At 42.7% G+C, this 18,068-nt stretch overlaps 1 protein-coding gene across 4 annotated transcripts in view; it reads left to right on the forward strand.

Annotated features, from left to right (window-relative positions):
• The window catches only part of LOC121955325 (prospero homeobox protein 1-like), a 45,460-nt gene that overhangs the window by 15,148 nt on the left and 12,244 nt on the right, over window positions 1-18,068 (forward strand). For all 4 annotated transcript variants that reach the window (XM_042503226.1, XM_042503223.1, XM_042503225.1 and 1 more), the window contains exon 4: window positions 6,700-6,894. In XM_042503226.1, coding sequence (XP_042359160.1) covers window positions 6,700-6,894 — 195 coding nt within the window. The remainder of the gene's footprint in view (window positions 1-6,699; window positions 6,895-18,068) is intronic.

Genomic DNA, 18,068 nt, shown 5'->3' on the forward strand with positions numbered 1-18,068 from the left:
TCAAACACTTAATTTCCTTGTGTAGTAATTGTCAAGTCATTACACTTAATCTTTAGTCTGAAATTGCATCCTCTCTAACCAATTCCTTGGGAGAGGGAGATTTTTTTCTCTAACCAATAACTAAAGAATAAAGCCTCCTAGGTGTAGTCATTAGAAGGCCACGCTGATGCGTAGCCATGCAAAACTATGATATTAGGCAATATTGACAAGACATGTTGATTTAGAAAAGCCTCTATAGTAGTGTCTTTGGAGTTTATCTTGTTATACTCGTTATTACTTTTCATTGGTTCAAACACACCACTTGACAATACTTGACAGTGCCGTTAGTCCCACCCATTCTGCTGTTTGACAAAACCTCTATTTCATGTCATGATGCCAGATGAATCAGTCAAGTTGAACTCAGTGAAGTGGGCAGATTCAAAGGTCTGAAAGCAGGCAGTTAATTTCCTGTATTCTGTTAAATTTGTGTGCCTCTTTATTTCCTCTATTTTTTGTGAAAATGTACACCCATGCATTTTGGCTGCTCTTTAGCTCATTTGTTGTATTTTATCTTCTTGAGATTGTGATCCTTGCTGCTTCTAACAAAGTTTTGCAAAATGCATTACAATCCTCTGTTTTCTCTTTTGCCACATTTCTCACTTGTACATTTTATCAAGGCAAGGTTTTAGAGTTTCCTGCATTCTGTTGAATTTTTATGCACCAATTTTTGCCTCTTCTGCATGTGTGAATGTCTTTAATTATTTTGAAATAAAATTCCTCCACTACTTAATGTTTTATTGCGGAAAACGCACATATTCTAAATATTGCCCCCCCCAAAAAAATGTACACCTATGCATTCTGCTTTTCTTAGTCTTTTTTGTACTTTAATCTTCTTGAGATGGTGACTTCATTTGCTGCAAAAGTGCAAAAACTCTTTTGTTTTCTCTTTTGCCACATTTCTTGCTCGTACATTTCGTCAACCCACCTGCTTTTAAAAGGGAATGATTATTAATTGTGATGTGCCGGCTTCAGTTGCAGTGAAAAGCGTATGCTCGCCTGTCTTGAAACGAGGCCCTTTCCCTCCCTAAGTTATGGTTTTATGCAAAAGATGAAAGAAGAGGAAGTTGAATGGGTTTACATGAGGGAGCTGGAGAGCCGATGAGTATTCTAAAGATAAAGAGCGGGATGAGTAATGAAGGGGTGGAGAGGGCAGAGAGGAGGATGGAGCCCAGAGACGGAGGAGGAGTGGTTATCTGAGCAGGTGTAGGGTGGATGATGGAGGGAGGGGAGAAGAGAAAGAGTCGGTTTTAGGGGAACATGGCAAGGATGAGCATTAGCTCCACTGGGAGTTAAATAGAGGAAATTTGGAAAACAAAGCCCACATGTAAGCTGTACCAAAAAAAAAACAAAAAAACAAAAACGAGAATACAATGGCCGTTGTAGTGTGCGTGACCGACTTTGTTCGTTGTTGTTGTTTTGTGTGTGCGTGCCCCTCTCGGAGCATACGGAGGGGTAAACACTGTGACATATCCAGGCCATCTTATTCAAATCAGAAGATAAAGGTCCCCTTATTTCCCAGCTACCCCCTCTTCAATACCGTCGCTACCAACTACAAATCGTGAGTGACGTAATTTTCTCTCAACACGTTATTGATCAGGTTAAAAAGAGGGTTTTCAAAGTGGTAGCACCTGTAACTGTTGATCTGTTACAAAACTCATATTTAAGCATCCAGCTAATGTGACACTCACGTTATTTGTTGCCAAATAATAGCAGCAACAATTGCCATTTAAGATCACTTGGTTTCACTGACTGATTGCTCCCGGGGAGGTGGCCTCTTCTTGGTGGTCTCGTCAGATACGTAAACAAGGTCAAGATAGTTAAGGGGATTATGAGTCAGTTTGTTTTAGTTTGCAGTGGAGGACAATGGACTCAAGCTGTAAGTTAGCAGACATGTATGGGAATGAGATCTAATTAGATGCAGCCAGCGTGGCCTCTCAGCGAGTCCTCAGAAAAAAAGTCTTAAAGGCTAATCAGGTCTCAACTAATCAGGTCTTGACTGTCAAGAATCTAATGAACGTGGGAAGTGGGTTGCCCTAACAACTGGGGGACGCTGTCGCTGTTGTTCCTTTTCGTTAAGCTGCTTTTAAGACTATTGTGACTTTTTATGACTTTTGGTGTTTGTGAAATGTTTTGACAGATGCGTAAAGAGGCCATTGTTGGTGCTGCAAATGACAGCCTATAATATCATCCCGCTAGCTTTAAGACGTCTCATTATGATTGCAAATATTGTTCTGGTAATGGATGAGTAATTATAACAGATTAATGCACAGATTAGATAAAGATATTCATTCAATTAATAAAGTCAGCAGAAGTTGTTGCCTTTGTAAAGAGATGTAGTGAGTGGATGCATAGATGAAGATTTTGGGGGGGATGCAGGGGGCTGTCCCCCTCAATATTCAAAACATTTGTCCCACAACAATAAAAGCATAAAAGCAGCAGAGGACTTTTATTTTGACAGAATTTACAACATAAAGTGATGCAGAAGATGCACAAATTAATGCATCAAAATTTACTAGAATACAGGAAATAAAGTGTTTGATGCACAAAATGTGTTTGTGGAAGACCCCCAAAGCTCCTGTTTCACACGTTTAAATGAAACCTACGCCCTTGTTGCGCTGTATATTAATTAAAGGCAGTTTGGACCTTCATGTATTGTAGATAGACTTATTGTTAAAGCACAAGCTGACACACACACCTTGCTTTCTTTTAGCGACAGGCTTCAGTATTTGGGCCAGTCATATGCGGTGGAGTAGTAGAGGTCAGGAGGGTTTTCCCCCTTTTCTATATGTCATTCCTTCTCTTTTCTTTTTTTTCGCTGATGGTGTGGCATGGTATGTGTGCCTCGGCGGGGCCGGGGAGAAAGAAAAGCCAGCCGCTGGATTTGAGTCGCCGCAGTAACAAAAGCCCGCTTTCCAGGGCCGCTTTTTGTGTGCAGTCAGCCAATAGGCAGCCGGAGATTATCTCCCACAATTCACCCCTGCGAAAACAGGAAACGTTGGAAAGCCCTGATGACTGTGAAGGGGCTTACGAGAGAGAGAGGGAGAAAGAGAAAGGGAGAGAGAGAGAGTGGGAGAGGCCCGTACAGGCTTCTCTGTCTTTCTGCTCTCCTCTCTGGTTGTTCTAGATGTAGCTTAGCACTCTGAGGTCATCTGTGTGCTTTCTGCTCCACTGCTGACCGCAGAAAGTGTTGATGAGAGACACACTTTGGCTTTTCAGCTCATCATTTTTATCCTGGACCAAAAGACAGAAGTGTAAAACCAATTTCATAACACATAATTAATAAATTAGCCGATGTGTGTTCAGAAGTTCGGTCAAAGCGCCTGAATACTTTTGGCAGGCGAGTAACATAGCTTAGACCAAGGATGCTTGAGTGTTTTCCTATTCTGGACTTAAGTATGCGCCTGTGCATGAGCAGCACGTGTGTGTGTGTGTGTGTGTGTGTGTGTGTGTGTGTGTGTGTGTGTGTGTGTGTGTGTGTGTGTGTGTGTGTGTGTCTGTGCACACACCACTTTCTATCTTGTGCTGTTAGCACTAAGCGCTGACCTTTCACAGGCTCTTGAGTGTGAGTGTGAGAAACACGCTCTTGCTGTCTCTCTCTCATCTGCCTCTCAGCCAGGCACAAGCACGCACACACACACACACACACACACACACACACACACCCTCATGCACACTTTTATGCTCAGACACACATTTTTTCTCGCTGCATCTCATGTCTGTGCCGGCTGACCCCTGCCAGCTCTGATTAAGGAGCTGCAGTGATGGGCTCCTTTGAACCAATTCCCTCTTTTTACACTGAACACACTTAGCCGCTATCAGGGGGTCTCTGTCCCCCCACCAGCGACTTAATGAAGCAAGACTGCTGGAAGCTGCAGGGGGACTTGCCAAAACGGAGTGTTTTGGGTGCAGCTGATGCAGATATAATGTAATTTAGTGTGTTTACCTGCTTGCACAGTAAATATTTTGTGTGCTCTTTGCTGTGATTGAGCCACAGTTGAGTTGCGAGGGCCTAATACATCTTCTCCCGAGCTGTCTGTATAATAAAGTAATCCTTGTCCAAATGACAAATCTATCCGTCACTCGGCTGCAGTGACACCAAAGGTCTCCTGCATGAGCGATGGCAACTCTTTCGCCGACTTTAATCTCAGTATGTAGCGCTCAATCTGGCACGCGCTCACATGAATGTACGCACACATGCATGTGAAGATCGACGGCAATTCACTAAATGTCTCAGATTCGCAGACTGTTCTTAGGAAAGGTTTACATTACTCTGACAACTTGAATGAAATAGTGTTTTTGTGCTCTGTCACCCTCCGACTGTCTGCTACATTGTTTGTGTTTAAGAATAGCCCCGTGCAGCCGATGTATTTGTAAGTGTCAGTGGTTTGTTTGTTTGACACTGCGATGTCACGACCCCAGCTTGCTGACTGCTCACGTTCCGACCCTCTGCCCCCCCCATCGGCGAAACGCTATTGTCCGACGGCGCTGACCTGCACCCGTCCTCCTCTCCTCCCTCCCTCTACCCTCATTTCCCCATTTATGCTCACCCTGCACTTTAGGACAGTCACCATGCTACCCCCCCCCTCCCCTACATACACCCTCCCAAACCCCTGCCAAACAATGTCAAGCGGACTTATTCTTTTCCACTCCGCCATTATGTCATCCACTGATCATTCCAGAAAGGCACGGCCCCTCTCCTTTAGCCCCATCCCACCTTGGTCCAACTCTTTCCTGGTGCATGATTCGCCAACTTTTCCTCGCTGTTCTCTCACTGCTGCCTCGCCCTCCCATCTTCATGTGTTTGACTGCCACCCCAGATCGCGAAGAGTGTGCGTGTCTGTGTGTTGTGGAACAATAGCCAGAGCCTAATCTCCATGTCAAAACCGCTCTGCCTCCCCAGCGAGCAGTCCGCTCAGCGTTTAGTAGCGTTTTGTCCCCCCATTCTTCCAGCACCACAAAAAGAGCAGAGTGGAGGGAGGAGTGAAGGCCTGTGTGTGTGTGTGTGTGTGTGTGTGTGTGTGTGTGTGTGTGTGTGTGGATGAAGGGTGTGGGGGTATCAAGCTTTCACAGGCAAGAATTTTGAATTTATGAGTAATTTCTGGGAGTTATTGAGGAAAAGGGTGTTATATTGGATGTTTTCAGGGGTTTGATCAGAGCTTTTAGGGTGAATGAGCTCGGCAGCTATCCCGCGCCCCCTGAGGTCCTTATCTAGTGGTTTGGATGTTTAGACAGTGTGTTTTCACTGCTGAGACCAGGCGGAAAAAGAGCCGGGACCAGCAGAGGCTCTTAATAGGTTTACCTCGCCCTATTGAATCCAGCCGAGCGGCACAGATCAGATAGCCACAGCCTTCTCCCGCTTATCGTCTCTGTCTTTCCCTCTTTCTTTTTGCTCTTTTTCTTCTCCTTTCTTTCTGCCTGAGAGGTGCGGAGAGGGGAGGAGAATCAGGGTGTAATTGGTGAACGGGGTTAAGTACATGTTTGAGCCCCCTGCGGGCCGGGGCGCTTCAGATGATGACTTAATCGTTTTTCTGGTCAATTATGTGTTTGCGGTGTCGCTGCTCCTCCCCCCCTTCCCACCTCTCGCTCCACTCTCAGGGTTATGATAGGGGGGAGGTCTGCTCCCAGTGGGGAGGATGAACCACACACACACTCTCCCACTCTCTCTTTTCTCCCCCCCTTTCCTTGTTCGCTGTCTTACTTAATGTCTCTATTATCTTCCCTCACTCCACAACCTGTGATCTTTCTTGCTCTCTTATCTTTCTGCTTCTGCGCGGTCTTTTTGTGTTATCACCTCACGTCTCAACTCCCTGATGTCATCCGTACACTTCTTCTTTTCCCCTTAAATGCAATGGCTTAATAAGTTTTAGACAGGACAGTCTTTCCTCTAGGCTGCTTATTTGGAGAATATTTACAAAAAGGTTTTTCATAACATTCATACCTTTCTGAAATATATGCAGTGTTTATAGTATATGACGGTTTAAGTGTGTAGCACTAATCTGCCCCGACGGCGAGTGTGCTACTTAATTTCAGCTTTTTTTAGATTAATAAATTCTCAATAGAAACCCATACATTGCTAAGAAAAGTAATATTCTCACACCTATTTTGCTTATTAAACAGAGAAATACAACTGTACACCTTTATCTCATAAAGCACACTTTCACTCGAATTGGACAGAAACAAAATAAAACTTACTCAAACCATCCTAGTTACTCTTGCTAGTAATCTATCTAACAAGTCCACTGTTCCAACAATTACTGGATCTGGTTTGGTTAAAATAATCTTTATTTCACCAAGTTAGACGTAAAGAAACATGCTGTTATTCCTCAGGCTCTCTTTCTGCTGTTGCTGGATGCCCGCTGTTTCCAGTCCTATAACTTAAACCCCCACCGTAAGGTGTCGATGTGTTTTTCAGCTCAGCTGCCTGTGCTACCAGTAGAGACTGGAGACTGAGCTCTGGCGGTGCATGCTGTGCACTACATACATGAGTTTAATAGGGAGCGGAGCACCTGTATTTATGACAGTATTGAAAAACATACCTTTGGGATTTCTAAACACCCTGGTATACCATGATATCGCCAAAGCCTCATCTACAGATTTCTATCTCTTCTTTTCAACAACACTGACAACCCAAGCAGCGCTAACTCCCCCTTCTCGTTCCAGTTTAACCGCTGCATCACCTCCCAGCTGATCAAGTGGTTCAGCAACTTCAGGGAGTTCTACTACATCCAGATGGAGAAGTTCGCCCGCCAGTCCATTAACGACGGAGTCACTGGAGCAGAGGAGTTGGGTGTCAGCCGCGACAGCGAGCTCTTCCGAGCCCTCAACATGCACTACAACAAGGCCAATGACTTTGAGGTAAAACACAAACACTTTAATACAAAGCAGAAAAATTGTTGTTGCATGTGAGAGGAGGAGCTGCGAGAAAAAAAAATTACCTGATACCTCGTGATGCAGACGGGTAGTGTGACACCCTCTCACAGTGTCCTCTCTGACACCGCCGTGCCATGACTGTTCACAATGCTGAGTCCAAGTCTCTTCTACATCCTGCCACACTGTAGCATTGTGTATATGGTGGCTGTCCTGTGAAAAACAACTTGATCCCTCAGTTTACCTTAAATTTTCAAAATCACTACATTTGGAGCAGTGGTGGACAAGTACACAATTCTATTACGTGAATCAAATACTCCTGGTCAAATATTCACCCCATACAAGTAAAAGTTGCTGAGTCAAAATATTCGTTGAGTTTAAGTACTGGAGTACTTGTTTTTAAAAAAAATTGAAATACTTGACTTTAAAATACTATAGTATTCAAAGTACCTTTTTTTCTTTTTCATCTCAATGCATTGTTGTATATTGTCTCAACACACTTGCAGAATCTCATGACAACAACCCACTGAATGCACCGTCTGGCTTATAGAACCCATAGAATAAAAAGCTTGTTGAATATTGTACAAACCTATAGAAATGCCCAGAGACACACTTATTGACAAAAGGACCTTCATTATCATCTTTGTTTTAATTTAATAATAATAATAATAATAATAATAATAATAATAATAATGATGATGATGATGATGATGATGATGATAATGATGATGACGATAATAATAATAATAATAATAAACTTTATTTGTATAGCACCTTTCATGCAAGAAATGAAGCCCAACGTACTTAACGAGAAAGAAATAAAATGCACCAAGTGTTTCACGTCGAAACACATAAAAGACAAAAAGACAAAATAAAACCTGCACGTAAAATAAAATCAGAATAGAATACATAGAATGCATCTTCATATATGGATAAAATCCACTTGATAATACTAGTATAAGTAAGATAAATAAGGATACAAATTTAGTGCAAAGAATGCATAACAAAATGGAAAATAAAATAAAACCTACTGACATTAATAAAATATGCATTAAAAACAGAGTATATAAAATGTATAAAATCAAGGAAAATACAACATCTTAAAGATGTACAGCAGTATGCTTGAGCAAAGCAGAATGCAAGGCAGCTGAATCAGAGCTGGTTAAAGGCTAAAGTGAAGAGATACGTTTTTAGTTTTCAGTCTGCATTTAACTGCAGTTCTTGTTTGTCTCTATTTTAACTGCTTGCTCAAAACAAAATTCTTGTCATCGTCTGGCCAGTGCCTTGCTGGACAAACAGTGGAGTTGTTTTAGATGAAGCTTCTTCATAAAAAAAAACAAATAAAATAACATAATAATAGTAATAAATAAATAAATGGGTTACACACCGTATAACTGTTTAGCAGCAACTTGGTTAGATATAAACATCTAACAAATAATTCTATGAATTTACAACCAAAAATAACTCTCAGACAATGTTTCATTTTTGGCTAACATCCACCCACTTTTTAGTCCAAATGTGAACTTCTGTAGCCAGTGCAAACAATTTGCTGTGGATTTATGGACTTTTGCATGTTAAAGAATAAAAATGTACTTTTTTACTGTCCACCATGAATTTGGAGCTATTTGCTTTTTATTGGACAGCAATAATATGAACTAAAATATATTTATCTAAAGTGGTCATCACAGGTTTCAGTCATATAGAGACGTGAGGAACTCTCATCCAATGAGGAAGAAGCTTTAGGCTACTGACACCTTTACCTCTTCCTCACTGCTCATTTCCCCTTAGCTGTTCTTAGTGTGTGTGTGTGTGTGTGTGTGTGTGTGTGTGTGTGTGTGTGTGTGTGTGTGTGTGTGTCTGTGTGAGAGAGAGAAACCGCATTTTACTTCCCCTCATTTACCTATCTGTGGAGAAATGTTTATATGTGTGTGTCTTCCAGTGTATTGTGATCATAAATTCTCGACAGGCAACTTCACCTTAAATACGTTTCATTTGTCACACTTCTCCTTTTGCCACCGTGTGTGTGTGTGTGTGTGTGTGTGTAACTATGTGTGTGTAAATGTGTGTGTGTATTTCAGGATGGCCAGTGCTCTCTCAATGTCAGCTGACAATAGACCTTTAAAAGGCTTGTGTTAAGAAGGACCTGGAGTGATCTGGGTTTGTGTGTGTGTGTCCGTGTGTGTATTTGTCAGAGAGATCGAGTCTATGTGTGTGTGTGCGCGTGTGTGTGTTTTGTTGTTGCTGCATTTCCCAGTGTCCTGTTCACCTCGAAGGGTACAGCCGTCCCTTGGACCGGCCTGGCATGCTGGCAAAGCACTTCTCCAGTCCAGTGTGTGTGTGTGTGTGTGTGTGTGTGTGTGTGTGTGTGTGTGTGTGTGTGTGTGTGTGTCACTTTGAGGGGGGAAAAATCTCACTGTTATCAAGGTTAAGCGTCCTACTGTTTTAGTGAGAGGAAGGGGAGAGAAAGAGGGGGAGAGGGGGAAGAGGGAGATGGATAGATAGGGGATAGAGGGTGAGAGCTCGGAGACAAAGGAGAAAACGATGAAGGGAGGGAGGGAGGGAGGGAATTGAGGGGAATGGGAAGGGGAGAAAAGAAGGGGGGAAGAAGGAGAGAGAGGGGGGAAAAGAGAGATGACGTGCAGGAGAGAAGTGCCCTTGCGAGCAGTGGGACTTTTGCAGCGCTCACATTTAAAGTGCTTCACTCTCTTTCTCTCTGTTTACGTCTATCTCTCTCTGTCCGTTATTTGTCCACTGGGGCTCCTCTGTGTGCACCCAAACACACACACACTCGCACACACACTCTTCCCCACATCCATCTTCAGCCCTCTTAAGGGAGGCTTTGAAAGACTCTGGCAGGCAGAGGCACTTGTATATATGAGGTCTCAATAAGCCTAAAGTCCATCAAAGCAAAGCACAAAGAAAAATGACACAATTCCTTCTGCTCAGCTGAATTATTCGTTTAGTGACGGGAAATAAGTTTAAATCAAGAAGAAAGTGACCCTTCACCTATCACTGCATTTGCTTTGGCCAACACTAATATAGGGTGACCTTAAATGGGTGCATCAAAGTTTAGATTTAAAGGCAAAGCACATCGTTAAAGCTTAACAACAGTATTTTTTGTTTTGTCGTTTAGGTTTCATTTTTCCTGATACTGGAATCAGGGTGTGTGTTTTTCTTCAGAAGCTTGTGTCTATTTTCATATCAAATTATGCTCTGCTTTTGGTAAATCGCCTGACACACACAACAAGAAATTAACAAGAAATTAAATAATATCCCCAAAGACACACAGCCTCTCAAACTTGATTTTTTTTTTTTTTGTTTGTCAGAACAGAAGTTTAAGACATATGAAAACCGAGCTTTTTTTCCCCACCGATTTTCAATTATTTATTTATTTTTAAAATTATATCTATTTGTTGTCTTGTCCCTTCTGAATAATCCAAAATTTACACAAAAAAAAAAAGTTTGTTCTTCAGCAGTTCTTTAGCCTGGGGTGAGGTGCTAAATAGCACTGCCACCACACAAAAACCCCTTTAAACCCCTTAATTGTTCATTAGAGGTTCATTGGAGGTTCTCTACTGGTTTAACGGTTTGAATAATATCCTCCCAATTAGCACTCCATAAAGGAGTTTTTTTTACATAAAGTTATGTACTTAACGTAAAGTTAAGACGGTTATGTGAAGGAAAACAATTATGGCAAGAATGTACCCTAATATGACCGAAAGTTAATACAGTTCTGAACACTGGTCTGGATCCCTTCCTTCTAACACCCTTGCTCTCAACCCTCTGCCCCCATGTCCAAAAAAAAAATAGCAAATATTCCCCCCCAGACGACATTATAACCTGTTCAACAATTCATAAGAAATGAATAATAATCATTCATAGTTTAAGTAAAAGGGTATTAAGATGCATACTGTATTATATCTAACATCCTTTAAAGGCCCCCCACGCCCAAAAACATTAAAAACAAAATAGTGCTGTATAGTACCTTTAATGGTTCTCCAGAGTACTGTTTGAAAAAGACGTTGCACAGCACCTTTTAAAAATGGGGGCCATATAGCACCAAAACAGGTTTCCCTATGATTACAAGCCAGTGAACCACTTTTGTGTTCTGTTTAGCACCATTTTTATAAAGTGAGTGTGTGAATATGTAAATATTATTGGACAAGAGATGTGTCCTGCTTTAGTGAAAAGTCCATCAGTGTGTGTTTGTGCACTAGAGACGAGAGACGCAGAATTCCACGTCACGCAGTGAGAGCACAGAGCAGCTTTCTCCCTCCAGCAGATGCATTTGAAAATAAAGGTTTAATGTCGAACATGCACATACGTCCAGAGTTGGAGTGCATTGAACCACATGTAATTGAAGTAGTGGTTGTAGTTTGCTTGTTTTTCAGCTACATTCATATTTGCACAAATATTCAAGTAGTTAAAATAAGTTTTGCCATTTTTTTGTGTAGTTAACTACTAAAACTACAAACAATTTGGGGCCATAAAAGAAAAGGATTTATTTTATTTTTTATTTCACCATTGTATCTCGCTTGTAATTTACCAACCTTTAACCACAATTAATCACAAGTTTTGATTATTGCCATTTATTAACAAATGTTCACAGAAAGTTGTTGGGTTGCTATTTTAGAAGTTACCTGCTAGGTGCAATCCACCCACATGGACTCTAGTTTCTGGAAGGCAGGTGTATGAATGATGGGCATTGTGTTCAAAACAAAAAGTGGGCATTTTTTGCACTTTCCTATGAATAGTGGGGCATTTTATTTCTTTGCATCATGACCTGTGAACAAACACATTTAGGTGCATTTTTTGCGAGCATGTGACTTTTTTGCATCATATTTTGTTAGAACTCCGTCTCGTATGTACATGAGTAGGCTTTTTCAGATAAACAAGATTTCTCTTTCGGGTAGCTTTTCTGTAGTTCAACATTTTTCAGTGTAAAGTCATTGGTAGCTTGTAAAGCATTGCTTAAAAATGAGCTTTCCCAACAATGCACACATCATTCTGTACAATCAAACATTAACAAGAGGAATAACTAACTAACAACTAAAAAAAAAAACATTTTGGGATTTTCATTTAGCTTCTTTCAATCTTTGTTTGAGCCTTAAAACTAAGTAAATCTTAAAATTTTAACTACATGAGGGCTGCTGAGCCAAAATTCAAATATCTTTGACTGACACTTCATTTCTTTAAACTGAAATACAACAGATCCTAAAGATTCTTAGACAGGTTTGACTCACATAACCTGTCACAGAGAAACAACTGAAAGATCAACCTGTAGGAGGACAGCGTGAAAATCACACAAATAAAAGTTTGCACACCCTGTGAAAAACGGCGCACCTGCCCAAACACAGGTAACGTGCCATCTTTCGCCTACTTTCTGAATTTCCTGTCACATGTCAAAAAAACTACCATTCTTTTCCTGGCACCAGGAAGCTGCTGTTAAAACAGGCTTTAAGGGGAACAGCTTATTTGCATACATAAATGTGAAAATTTGCAAGAAGACAGACAGAGAGGAAAAGAGGGAGAGAGGCCAGGTGAATAAGTCTTCTGTTGGCCGAGGAGCTGCGGCGGTGGAGGAGGGAGGGGGTGGGGGAGGTGTTTTGCATATTAAGGTTTTTTTTTTTGCTGGGCAGGTGTCTGAGAGATACAGGAGCTGATTAGAGTTTAGCACAAGGAAAATTTGCCCAGCCATGCAAATTCTAACCCCCCTGACAAACCAACCGCCTTGGTGAGCACGAAGACTGTGTGTAAGTGTTTGTGTGTGGCTTTTTGTTGTGTATGTGTGTGGGGGTGTGTTGTTTATATGTGTGAGTGCGGGTGCGTGGGTTGTGTGTTTTTTCACTGTTTGATGCTGGTGTGGGAATGAATGATGTGTTTGTGTGTATTATATATGTGCACGGACACATTTGTTGTGTGTTTCCGTCTTATATGTGAGTGTGTGTGTGTGTGTGTGGTGTGTGTGTGTGTGTGTGTGTGAGTCATAGAGGTAATGTGGAGATGGAAATGTACTGGATGTGTATCAGGATGCCCCCAAGGCCCTTTTCTGTGGATCTCTCCCCTTTCTCCTCCACCTCCTCCTCGTCCTCCTCCTCTTCCTCCCCTACCTGCCTGCACCACCACTTGAAACAGGAGCCTACGCAGATTCAGCAAGCGCGCGCACACACACACACACACACACACACACACACACACACACACACACACACACACACACACTGAGTTTTCCCTTTGCCAGATTCTGCATCATCAAAGTTCCATCCACCTTGGTGGCGTCTTTGGAATGAATATGTCCTCTGTTTCAGTGATCACACACACACATAGACACACACACACACACGTCTGTGGCCTTTCTTGTTTGATGCTAATCTGCTCTGTCACTGTGCTGGCCTAATACGCTCCCCATCTCCCTCCCAGCTCCTCTTTTGTCGCGATTGTTTCCCCTTTTCCTTTCATATCCCTCCTCCCTCACTCCCTCTCGTCGTTCTCTCTTCCTTCTGTTGCCTCTCTCCTTTCATTCTTTCATCCTCCTCTTTTGCATGTCTTCCGTTATCCTCTCCCCCTCCTCCTCCTCCGCCTCCTCTCCCTCGCTTTTTCCCCCCATTAGGAAGTTTTAATGGCATAATTGTCACATTCCTTCTGGCACAATGAACACCAGCGGTAATTAAAGAGCTTGCCGTTAATTACCTAGACCCCGGCTCTACTTTCCTCTTTTCTCAGCCCCCCTCCTGATCCCCTCTCTTCTTCTCTTTCTTCTCTGCTTCTCATTCGCTCTGTCCATCGCCATCAAAGTCTTCCGAAACACACCCGGCCTCCCAAAGCCTTGACTTTGAGCGAGCGCCGCTTTCATGTGAGGACTCAAGTGAAAATTCTCGCTTAGTGTCCTTTTCTTTTTACTCGGCAGCCCCCCTCTTCTGTCTGTCTTTGAACCCCCAATGACAACACACATCATCTTTCATAAGACAGGAATGTGTGTGACCTGGTAATGGGTTAGAGAGAGGGAGAGAGGTGGGGTGTCTGATGGAGAGTAGAGCAGTTTTATGATGGCTCTGGGAAACTCTCAGATTTCCATAAGAGCGACCAGGCCAAGTTTCCTCTGTCAGTGACCACTCCTCCCACAGAGGACACACACTCGTGCATACACACACCTCGGCATTTAAAAGAGGAAGTCCCTATGATCTCTATGTGAGAGGGAGGTACCAGTGGAGAGGGTGAGAAGCCTTCGTCCGCACACATGCGGATATCGTGTGTCCTCCCTTATCAGCTGCTCTTTCTCCTATTGGAAAGATGTCTCACTCCTTTTGTCCCTCTTCCTCTTTTGTCTGTCCATCCGTCTGTCATCCCTGTATTTGAGTTGATAACAACCTTCCACAGATGTATCCAAAGTAACCATATAATGAAAGAAAACTTTCTAAAGTTTGAATTTTTCGCTCCCTTGCATGCGTCTCTCTCTTCCTCCCTCTTTTTTTCCCAGCTTTTTCTCCCACTGTCTCTCCCTCCTTCCCGCTCTCATCGTGTCTCTCCAACTCTCCATCCATTACCAGAGCCACAGAGAGCTGAGAGCAGATGCTGTCTGTCCAACCGCCGTGCCCCATAGCATTGTGTGCTTCACCTCTCCTTCCCCCCTCACTCCCTCGTTCCTCCTCTTCATGTCCCTCTCGGGGCTCCATTTGTTCTCCACCCAGAGAGCCTAATGTCTGTTTTCTCCTCCTCCTCCTGCTTTTCCCCTCCCTGTCTTGCACTCCTTCATTCCTGTTGTTTTTTGGGGGTTTTCTCACCACGTACGGCATGGGGTTTTTTTGTGCGTGGGGTGTCTTTGACCGGGGTTCGACCTCAGGGGGATTTGAGGTTAAGAGGTCACGGCCGTTGCACTGGATGCACAAGCAAAGACACAAATACAAGCATGTATAAACATACATATGTACTGAAAAGCACACACTTGCACACAGGTGTGTGCTTTCAGTAAAAGGCTCTAGGGTTCTCTTTGAAGAGCGATTGAAGACAAAAAGAGGTAGAAAATAGAGGGAGAAAGATGAAAAAGACGGCGGTATAGATTTAAGTTCAGAGCTGCCAAAAATACAACCAATACAATTTGCCAGTGGGTTTATGTCAACTACACACACACACACACCTTCCCTTACATGCTTTCCACTCCTCATATGTACGGCATCTACTGTCAGTCCCTTAATCTCTATCGCTCTCATTGAGAAAAGGTTGAGGTACAACAGACTCCCCAACATGTGCATTTATCATGCACGCACGTTATTTGTCATATCACATAATAAGCAGAGAACGTTCTGTCCTTGTAAACCCACATGCAATCATGTCTGCATATATGCACGTGCCGTTCCCACCAGAACCAGCAAACACACCATCTCCTGTTTCTGCAGAGATGGTATAATTAAGACTGCAAAAATAACCTGAGGAGAGGCATTGCCTTATGTTCATATTTATCATTTAAACATGAACTGAGTCACAGATTTGATAGATGGCCATAGATACAGACTGAGGCGTAGAGTTCAACAAAGAAAACATGATATGTACGATCAGATTCTCATTCAAACTTGTATCATTGTTTCACTGAATTCATGAGACTGTGAGAATTCGTAACTTTGTGATGCCAATAGGCCGGAGAGTCTGATTTAAAACATTTTTTGAAAGAAGCGTGGGATTTTTTTTCAGTGAGAACATGCAGTTAGTTTCAGTTTTATTTACCCAGTACAATGAAGGTTAATTGTATACAGTTTCCCTGATACTCTGATAGAAAGAACTTCACAGTCATTCTGCAGAAAATCCAGCAATTGAAATTTAAAATGATTCATAAGGCTAGATACCAGATGTGTGGACTTGGGTCACATGACTTGGATTTGAATCAACTCACAAATTTGATGACTTTAGACCCAACTTAACAAAATCAAAAAAGGCTTGCAACTCCTCCTGACTTCACTTGATTTTGAGCGTTTTAAAAATACTACCCCTAAATTCAAAGATTAGAATGCATGGTATTTAATAAGTCAATTAATTTATTTTCCTTTAGTTCCCGAATCAATTATTTTTAATGCTTTTCATTCTCTGCAGGATGACACTTATTTCTTCAGATCCATTGTTTTAAAAATCAATCAGCAGCATCCAGTGAAGCTGCAGGAAAGAACCATAAAGACTGAAGTTACCGGACTGAACACCAGTTGAAAAAAAGTGATATCAAATATGATTTTGTTTAACAAAATCTATGCGGTGGTCCACAAAAAACAAATTGTAGTATGAAACATGTGTTACTACAGACAGAAACACAAACACTTGTTTTAACAAATAAATACAAATTTTAAAAAGCATTGAGGATTTTTTAATAATTTAATGGATTATTATTCTGTTGTTAAAATAGCATTTCATTTGGTGAAGAATGCATTATGACTTGTTTAGGACTCAAAACTCAAAGTTTAGGACTTTGGAACTGACTTGGTCTGACATCTGCCTGATACCACAAGAAGAAAAAAAATGTATTTTTGGGCGGTAAACCAACCCTTTAAAGAGAGACTACAACACTGGTGAGTTCACTGTACTCACTGTAGAGGTGGTCTCTGTGGTCAAGAAAAAAAATAATAAAAAAAAAAATCAAACAAGTCTTATGATATTACCCCGGATCTTCACCGTGTCATGAGCATAATTTGCGACTTGTCTTGGCTTTTTAATTCTCTTAGTGAGAAGAGTTAGGGGAAGAAAAGAACAGAGAGCGGGATCATCTGCTTCTCGGTGAATAGCCGGGGGCTATTGAGGGCCCCCGTTTGACATCGCCTGACAGGTCTTTTCTTCACCGTGTGCTGTGTGTTGTGTGTGTGTGTGTGTGTGTGTGTGTGTGTGTGTGTGTGTGTGTGTGTGTGTGTGTGTGTGTGTGTGTGTGTGTGTGTGTGTGTCTGAGCACATGTGTGTATGTGAGAATAAGCCACTTTATTCTGCGCACTGATTAAATGACCGGAGCTGTGTGTAGAGCCCGGGGGCAGCAGAGGTAGCAAGGAATCACTTAAACATAAAGAACTACATGATCTCCTCTCTCCTTTTCTCACCTGCTCACACAAACACATCCTCTCGCTGCGCTCATCCAACACTTGATTCTCCCTCCTCCAATACTCCCCCCCTCCTCCTCCTCATCCTCCCTTCTTCTCCCCTCTCCTCCCTCCTTCTGTCCCTGGTCACCTTGTGAGGGGCAGCCTGCTCTGTGGCACAGCTGCTGATTATGTCATTATTTCTGGACCATTTTGGTCTCCCTCCGTGTGTGTGTGTGCGTGCATGCATGTGTGTGTGTGTGATAGTGTGTGTGTGAGACTAATGAAGCGTGGCAAAGGGACTCATGCCAAAATGACCAGGGCGTGCATCAGAGCTGCAGATGTGTCAAAGCAGCCCCCCATTCAAACACACACACACACACACAAACACTTCACACACTTCTCACGTACACACACACACACACACACACACTTCACATTTCCCCTGTCGATGCCAAACTCTCCCTCCTTCAATCCAATCTGCAGTTTATTATTTTTCTTTCTTCTCCTGCCATCTCTCACTTGCCCTTCCTTCCTCTCTCCTTCTATCCATCCTCCCTTCTTCGCCGCAGCTCCTTGCCCTCCATCCTTTATTGTTTGCCCGCCCACCCACACCCTCCTTCCTCCTACCCCTTCTATTCTTCCCCTCCCTCTGTTCTCCTCCTCTCCAGATGTCCTGTTCCTATCTTCCAGACTCCCTTGCTCCTTTCTTTTCCTTCTGCCTCCTGCTCTCTCGGTCCCTCTGAGCCGGGTTGACTTCCTGACCTCCAGAGGCCCCGTTACAGCGCTTTGTGACCCCCCCCCACCTTCGTTTAGGGCGCTTTCTCCCAGCCTGTGTCAGCCATACAAGCTCGGACGATGAATTTTTAAGTCTCTTAACAAGGGCTTGAACTGTGATTTCTGGCTTCGCCCTGCTGTTTGAGCACAGATTCTGAGTCTGTTGATTGGTTTGATATAAAGCTAGCACCCTCAATATAACCCCCAATTTCTATAAAGCAAAAAAAAGAGAGGGGGTGGCAAGAGGGGAGGAAAGATATGTCACAAGCGGCCTTGATATAATATGAATTCTCAAGCTGTGTGTATGTGTGTGTCGGGGTGGGGGGTTGAGGCGAGTAAAGA

Source organism: Plectropomus leopardus, chromosome 16 (genome assembly GCF_008729295.1).
Source record: "Plectropomus leopardus isolate mb chromosome 16, YSFRI_Pleo_2.0, whole genome shotgun sequence".
NCBI lineage: Eukaryota > Metazoa > Chordata > Actinopteri > Perciformes > Serranidae > Plectropomus > Plectropomus leopardus.